At 41.5% G+C, this 7,787-nt stretch overlaps 2 protein-coding genes across 3 annotated transcripts; both read left to right on the top strand.

The window, feature by feature from the left end:
• The first annotated feature begins 12 nt into the window (after positions 1-12).
• Positions 13-5,255, top strand: pttg1 (PTTG1 regulator of sister chromatid separation, securin). Of its 2 annotated transcripts, none has more exons than XM_080036152.1 (6): positions 13-52; positions 2,184-2,273; positions 2,385-2,530; positions 2,612-2,693; positions 2,782-2,940; positions 5,145-5,255. In XM_080036152.1, the coding sequence occupies exons 2-6, from the start codon at positions 2,189-2,191 to the stop codon at positions 5,225-5,227; spliced, it is 555 nt and encodes a 184-aa protein (XP_079892278.1). In that variant the 5' UTR covers positions 13-52; positions 2,184-2,188; the 3' UTR covers positions 5,228-5,255. The 2 variants fall into 2 exon arrangements, with proteins under 2 accessions (XP_079892278.1, XP_079892277.1); XM_080036151.1 differs by having other exon boundaries at positions 2,166-2,273.
• A 299-nt stretch (positions 5,256-5,554) lies between these two features.
• Positions 5,555-7,402, top strand: sowahd (sosondowah ankyrin repeat domain family d). Its single transcript, XM_080035440.1, has 2 exons — positions 5,555-5,632; positions 5,855-7,402. The coding sequence occupies exon 2, from the start codon at positions 5,962-5,964 to the stop codon at positions 6,970-6,972; it is 1,011 nt and encodes a 336-aa protein (XP_079891566.1). The 5' UTR covers positions 5,555-5,632; positions 5,855-5,961; the 3' UTR covers positions 6,973-7,402.
• Positions 7,403-7,787: the final 385 nt, after the last annotated feature.

Raw genomic sequence — 7,787 nt, 5'->3', positions numbered from 1 at the left:
CATTTTGCACCAAAACAACTTACTGTTGAGATCGAGGAAGCAACTGACTGAGGTAACGTTTACACAAAGTTAGTCGTTTTTTAAGCATTCTAATCTTAAACAGGCTTATAAAACTGACGTGACTAACGTAAGTAGTTGACTAATCTTCAGTAATGTGTGTCCTTGCCTTTAGTTGTCAGCCGACGTTAACACTTAGCTCATATGCTAAGGACAACGTAAGCAGTATGATGACTGCTGTTTCATCGCTGCGTAACGTTAGCTATGCTTGCAGAAGATGTTGTTTATTAGCGTTTCTTTAACTCGTAAATTAAATCGTGCTAAAGACGAAAAACAACCAGACATGAGACAAAACGGCTGAAACTTATTTCAGCAGATGGAGCTAGCAGAGGATGCTGTCATTAATTAGTTTGTTTGTGCAACTAATTAGTGTAATGGCTATTAGTGTCACTGCATTTTACTGTTAGCTTTAATGTTTAGTACTGGATGTTAATTAAACACAGCCATTTTAGAGCCAGGCTGTTTCAATCTTTGATGTCTTTGTTAATACAATTTTTTTCATATCCCAGAACCCAATAAATGGAAATTCACTTGTTTTATACAACAATACTAATCCAAAAGTCATTTACTTTACCGTCATTTTACAAAAAAAGAAGCAGGGAGCCCTCATACATGTTTGCTTGTAATGCATCCAAAACGGTTAAGTGATTATCAAAATGGGTGACTCTTATCTGATTGATCAATTTAACTGACTACCTTCTTAGTTCTAAAAGCATGAGTGCTTGGTTCCATTATTAAAGTTTACCATAAGCTTTAAGGCTGAATATAAGGGGCTTATGACTGACAAATCTATCAGCAATCACAGATATTTAATTGATCCCCACATTTTGGAATACAGCCACTTTACCTTAAAGAGGACCTATTATACTACTTTTCTGTTCTTAAACCTGCAGTGTGTAGAACTTGGGGGTTTTATTTCCTAGCAGATTTTGTAGAAAGTAATTATAATATCCATAAGTATATTTAATTTAGTGCATAATAGCTGAAAAAAAATGTTTTAATTAATTTTTTCCCTTAGAAAGGGTCTCATATATGTCCATATTTCTGCATATTTTGGACCAAGGCCTAGTGCCGCCATCTTGAAGGTGTCATAGTTGGAATGTCATCAGGTGCATTGTTTAACATTTAGAATTGTTCTTGTCCTTGAAGGCCACTGTAGCTTCTGTTATTATTCGAAAGGGTTGGAGTTACCCAGGGAGTGTTGCATTCTAGAACTTTGTAGAACTTTCTTGATGATGTCATATTACACACTGCACCTTTAATTTCTTGTTTTACACTGCTATAGAGCAACCTGACACGAATCACATCACAAAAAACTATGTAGATTTTCGGGAAGCTCTTTCTCTTATTTTGGCGATCCAGCACGTCCTGTCAACACTTGAGTGTGTGTGCTTCGGCAATCTCCGCTCCCTCCACCTGTGCATCGGCCATCTCCGCTACCCTCCCCCCCCCCTCCTGCAAACCCCACTCCGTTGTGATTGGTTACCTTCCTTCCGGAACACTTTCAGTGGCGGGAAGCGCGAGCATGGACCTATAAGGGCGCGAGGCAGATGCGAGGCAGACGCGAACAGGGAAGTGACAGCATTACCATACATGGAAACATCCGCGTGGTGACTTCACAAAGTTACATGCAACGTCACAAAGTTACAAAGGGTAGACCGCTTTGAACACGTGACTTCTCGACTGGCTAGAATAGTGTTTAGTGCTCGGCACAGACACCCCAGACAGTCAGCAGGGAATACGTCGAAATGCATGTAAGTCATTATTTGATAATTTAGTATGGTTAAGCATGACTATGAATCATCATAACAACGTTTATAGGTCATAAAAGTCAAAAAGCATCATAGGTCCTCTTTAACCTGGCTCCCGCCTAACTATTTCCGCTCAATTTTCATTTCACTTCTGTACAAATGAAATGAAGTACGATGGTCTGGTTGGACCAGGCTAACTTTACCTGTGACTACTGAAGGGAAAATGAAATTTGGGCGGAAGCAAGTGGGCGGGCGGAGCCAGGCTACTTTACCTGTACTCTTCTTGCTAATGTGTTAAAATGCACAAGAAGCTCTCTATTGTGTGGGGTCGTAATGTGTGTCTCTGGCTGATGTCAGATTGTGTTTGTTTTTTAGATACAATGGCCCACATAATCTTTGCAGAGCGAGAAAATGCAAGTCTTCACCCACCTAATAAGATGCGACAGCGCCTTCAGTCTGCTCCCGGTATGGAAATACTGACGTGTCAGCAGATTTATTTTTTATTTTTCATTTGCAGTAATATTGGGTCTGTTTGGAAATGTGCATTAACCTTTTGTGTTGTTTTTTTACTACCAGAGACACTCTTGAAATCTCCTATGATTGCCAAATCCTTTAACACTCCTCTGCAACCTCATCGTAGAGCTTTTGGTGTTGTCAACGTAAAAAACACAACCCCTGCCGTCAACCCAAAAGAGAAGAAACTCCTTAAGCCCCATCTAAATGTAATTTCAGTCTGTAATGCAATTTGCCTTCTACTTTAAACTGCATTATGCATGTGTACTAATATATTTTTCTCACCACAGGAAACTAAAGTTAAACATGCTCCTCCGACCAAAGTGGAGGAATATCCCGAAATTGAGAAGTTCATACCTTATGACCCACTAGGTAATTTAAATATAAGAGAACATGCTTAATGTATAAGCTACATTCACATGATTTGAATCTTAATTTAAACCATTATTTTTCTCTCCAGAGTTTGAGAAGTACAGTGTACCTGAAGATTTGATTCGACTCGGTAGCCTTGTTTTGCCTGGATTGACCTGTTTCCCACGATCTCCACATCTGTGTGAGCTGATCCAGGAGATTGAGCCACTCCCTGACCTGTCACCTGTAAAGATGCCAAAATTATCAGGTATCAAGATCCTAGTGGGGCTGCATTCACACTTAAACGTTTATTATAAACTGTATTTAAGAATCAATTTCTAATGTAATGACGCACAGGGGTGGATGGTTTACATAAAATCCCCTCATTGTGTATCATTTCTGATTAAGTACTTTACAAATCGACATTCTTCACATTGAAGATTTCTTTTAAATTATGCAATTTTTACTTTACAATCCCTATTGATTTGCAACATTTGACTCCCATCATCAAATGCCACCGGATATTAAAGTCAAAGTGTGAGAACTGCAGGGTTCGACATAACGTATAGCCCGATGGCCCGGGGCCAGTAAAATCATATGCAGGGCAAGTTGATTGGCCAGTCACTGTCCCGCCCGGGCCAGTGACTGGCCAATCACAGTTCAGTATCTTTTTGTAGACTACCTTTTTTGTAGACTATCATGGTTCATTGAAATGCGCGTTGAGAGTCGTAATGAAAGCAGTGTTTATTTAAGACTCAATATAATAAACCTAATATTAAATATATTTTTTAATGGACAACCGATGCGTGGGCGTTTTGACAGGTGGAGCAAGAAGCGGGTGCACTCTCGCTCCGTTGGCAGAGCTGCCTACCGTCCGCCTGCGAGTCGACAAATGAATCGACTTGCTTTGCCCCCTTTCTTTCTTCCCACAGCAGAGGTTGAGGTGCAGAAAGTGATAACTGCGCTTTTCCTTTATCTGCCACCGTAATGTTACAGTATTTGCATACAAGCCCCAATGGTAATACAAATGAGAGGCGTTATTTAAACGCTGTGAATGCGTCTCCGGTGATTGTGTCGGTTGTAGACAGAAACGAACGGAGGGACTCCGCTCACTGTACAGTTCCTATAGTCGCGCAGTTTGGCACTGTGTTTTCAGGCTCGAGACATTCAATTAGATCGCGGAAGTCTTTCCCATTGAAATCGCTAACGGGGAAAATATCCCCGATTATTATTTTAGCCACAAACCACAGTTCATCTGCGCGGCGGCTCACTCGCTGGCGAGATCACACGGTGAAACGCTGCTGTGATCGGACGAACGCATTTTGTGTTTCTAAGGTGATTTAACGTCATAGTCTCAGACGAGCGTTTAACTTATGCTGCATATTTTGCACTGCATTGTTTTTTATCAATAGTTTGAAAAAATGGTCCCACACCGGACTCTTATGTGAAGCTGACACTTCATGGAGAAGTGACACTCCTGCAGCGCGCTCACGACCAGACGTGAACTCACATACACGGTGAAATATCCCATTAAAAAAACGGCATAACCCCCTGATTTTCGTATTTCTATTCTATTTTTAAAGTCAACTTGAGCGCAAGTGGAAAACCGGTCATTCGGTCGACACATTCACATCCCTAATGCATAGAGAAAGTAAAAAACAGCCTACCACACCACAAAGAATGATCAGACCTTCATCTCTTATTTTTTTTTTATGTTTGAACATGACTTCTGCAGGTGAACTATTCATTAAACTGCCCAAATTCAAGAATAAAAACAATCAAAAATCATAAAATCAAACTACTGGACTTTAAAATACTGTCCGACTCTTTCAACATACTTTCAGTTGTAGGCTTCTAATTCAATATGTTTGCCTGGTTTTATATTATGTGTATGAGCAATATCAACATTTCATATAATTAACTAAAATAAAAATAACCAAATCTAAAGGGAATATCTATACTGTTACAGAATAGATATTCCCTTTAGATCTGGTTATCTTTCTTTATTTTTCTAATACAGGTATTATAATTATTGACACTAAATTATGAAGAAAAAAAAAGTGTGTGCAGGGCCAGTGAAAATATACAAGGGGCCAGTAAAACTCAGATCCACTGGCCCGGCGGGCCAGTAGGAAAAAAAAGTTATGTTGAACCCTGAACTGACTTTTAATTACTATCAGCTAGGACTCATATTTGTAGCATAAATTCAACAAATATTATGTGAACCCCATTGTGTAAAATTGGTTGACTAGAACTATTGAGTTATTATGTGGAAAATGTTTCTGATAACAAGTAACAGGCCAGATTTCCAAAATGGGACCAGATTAGAAAAACACACAGCACTACAGGTCACAATTGACAGGCAGCTGTAGCCACTAAGTATGGGGCACACATGTTTGACACTACAAGTATCATTAACTAGCTTTGTCATAACCCCACTGTATCATTAACCGTACTGTATCTCCTTTCCAGATTACTGCTCTGAGCTGGACGCCTTCCTTCAAACAATCGATGAGCTGACCATTGAAATCCCTCCAGAATCTGTTACTAACTGAATGTCTAATGCTTATTTTTGTTTTGAACTACATTTTTACATGAATAAAGTTGTTTTTATATATATCCCTGCTGTCTGTCTCACTTGCTCTGCACCAGTTTGTACATGGTGCTAGTATATAACTGGTGATAGTATCAGGGACTGCACTGGGTTACTTCCTGCTTTAAAGTCCATCAGTGGGTTTGTGACGGGATTCTCGTTTTTGTTTTTTTTGTTTTCTTATGATTTTGCCTGAGATTAGGCTAAACTTTCACTTCCTCCTGTAAGGGAAAGAAGGCTGTCTACTTGAGACTATCGCTAAGAATTCAAAGACAATCATGAATCAGGTCGTGTCCCTCGTTTGACAGGCACTTCATTGGTTAATAGTCGAAAGTTGCTGAGTCGGTATGCGCTTTGGACAGAACAGGTGAGTAACGTTGGCGTGGTCGCGTAAAACGAACGATTATCTAAAATATTTTAAGGTAGGACGACTATGTATGATTTCATTTCGTCTCAATATGCTTACAATTTCAAAAGGAACTTTGTCTGTTTGCACATCAAACTCATAAAACTGAATTTACGCATCTCTTCATCGTTCTTTAGATGTGGTTGTATATCCTAAAATAAACATTTCCCTCCCATGACGCAGGGAATGAGTCCAGTGGAGAAAAAGGAAATCGTTCTCAGTTCATAAATTGACACACACATCTCTGGGGTGTTGTCCAAGTTAAAAGGGAAGTAGCCTTGAACTCAGGCATGTATGAGAGCAGATCGGATGGTCCTGCTGGATCCGAGCCAGCTGTCACAGACCCCAGCACCGACACCCACTGCCGCAGGCCGTCTATACAGGGCACCGTTGTGGAGCGACTCTCGAGGTATGGCAGACAGGTCATGCCAAGTGCCCTCCAACGTAGGTCGCGACTGCAGAGGCAGCGAGAAGTCCCCGACAGCTCCGATCCGGGAAGAGGACTGTCATTGCAGAGAGAGTCTCCGGAAAGAGGCTCGCTAACACCCGCTATGCGTAAAAAATACCTGAAAGATCTGCTCCTGAGCAACCCGTCAAATAGCGGGTTCAATAGTGTGCTGTCCTCGTCGCACACCCTCAGCAGCGTCTCCTCCTCCGAGCAGCAGGACGCAGACTGGGCTTTGTACCCGATGGAGCACGCGTGGATGCTGAACGCAGTGGAGGGGAACTATGAAACCATACTGGAGTTCATCTCCGCAGAGCCCTATCTGCTGAACAGGAGGGACTTCGTCAGCGGTTACTCGGTCCTGCACTGGTTGGCCAAGAGGGGACAGGACGAGACTTTGGTCAAACTTTTGCAATACTCAGAAAGTGCGGGGATCGCCGTAAATGTGAACTTGCGGGGCAGCGGCGGGCTCACCCCACTGCACGTCGCCAGCATGCACAGGCAGTACATGGTCATCAAACTGCTGGTGGGAGCGTTCGGTGCCAACGTGGATGCCATGGACTACAATGGGAAAAGAGCCTGGCAGTACCTGGGTGGAGACGCCCCGCTTGAGATAAAGGAGCTTCTGGGGACATGGGACGACGAGCACAGGTCCGGAGGTGTGCCAAACGCCAACAACAACAATAGTAGTGCCTGCGCAGTGCACTCGAATGGTTCATATGAGATGGATGATGAGGTGGATGTTGGAGATGTAGCGGCGGTGAACACCTTTGACCGGGCTAGGATGGCAGGCAGCTGGAGGTTTGGGTCTTGGAGGAAGATGCTGCCCTCATTTTCATTTCTTGGAAAGAGCTGAGTGGTGTAGGCTAAAGACACATGGCTTCAGATATGTGTGCATTATTTCACATTGACTCTACTTTAATGGATCATATTGCAAAAATCGTTTTGCTTGTAACTTGAATCCCTAAAGGCCTGCCACCAGTACTGCTGGAAGAACATTTATTTTCTCCCGTGTAAATTTGTTCATGTGAATTATTTTTGGCTTTTTGCTCAATTCAACTCACTTTTAACAGGTTTATTTTTTTGGAAGCAGACACCTTTGTAATTGCAGATTTTTTATACTTGACTCAATTGATTAAAAGGGATAAGCTTTTTCTCTCAAGTTAGATTTTTTCATTCATCTTAAACTCTTTGAAATTAAGGAAAAATGCTCATCTGATGTAAACCTTTGACTGTGAACCAGGATAAACCACCCCGTCCCAGAAAGTCATAAATTAAATGAGCAGCACTTGCCTCAGGTTTCACTGAATCCACTAATAAAAATTACTGCATGAGCTTTTGTCATTTCTTGCTGCCGAGACAGTTCTACTTGTAAACATTAGTCATTGCTGATGTGGCAAACCTTTCCCTAGTTTAGCACTAACAATTGTGTTGCTACTATATTAGTCTTCCTCAATAACAGCTTATTTGGATAGATTGAGTTCTAGCTTTGGTTTTGCCAAACTACTGAAGATAAAACCACATTCTTCCATAAGACAGTAATACAATAGTGTTTGCCAAATAGGTCAGAAGATTGAAAGCCCCTTCAGGTTACTTCTCTCCCTGCTTAACTGTGCATTACGCCTCCCCATGTGTGGTTTGGCTTGAAATCCCCAAAAAGATAAAAAATAA

The sequence above is a fragment of the Ammodytes marinus genome (assembly GCF_949987685.1).
Source record: "Ammodytes marinus genome assembly, chromosome: 10".
Lineage (NCBI taxonomy): Eukaryota > Metazoa > Chordata > Actinopteri > Uranoscopiformes > Ammodytidae > Ammodytes > Ammodytes marinus.
This window is presented reverse-complemented; position numbering and strand designations above follow the sequence as displayed.

Coding starts and splice junctions, on each gene's coding strand:
- pttg1 (XM_080036152.1), top strand. CDS start 2,189: ATGGCCCACATAATCTTTGCAGAGCGAGAAAATGCAAGTCTTCACCCA. Junction 2,274..2,384: donor GCGCCTTCAGTCTGCTCCCG/GTATGGAAATAC, acceptor TTTTACTACCAG/AGACACTCTTGAAATCTCCT. Junction 2,531..2,611: donor TCCTTAAGCCCCATCTAAAT/GTAATTTCAGTC, acceptor TTCTCACCACAG/GAAACTAAAGTTAAACATGC.
- sowahd (XM_080035440.1), top strand. CDS start 5,962: ATGTATGAGAGCAGATCGGATGGTCCTGCTGGATCCGAGCCAGCTGTC.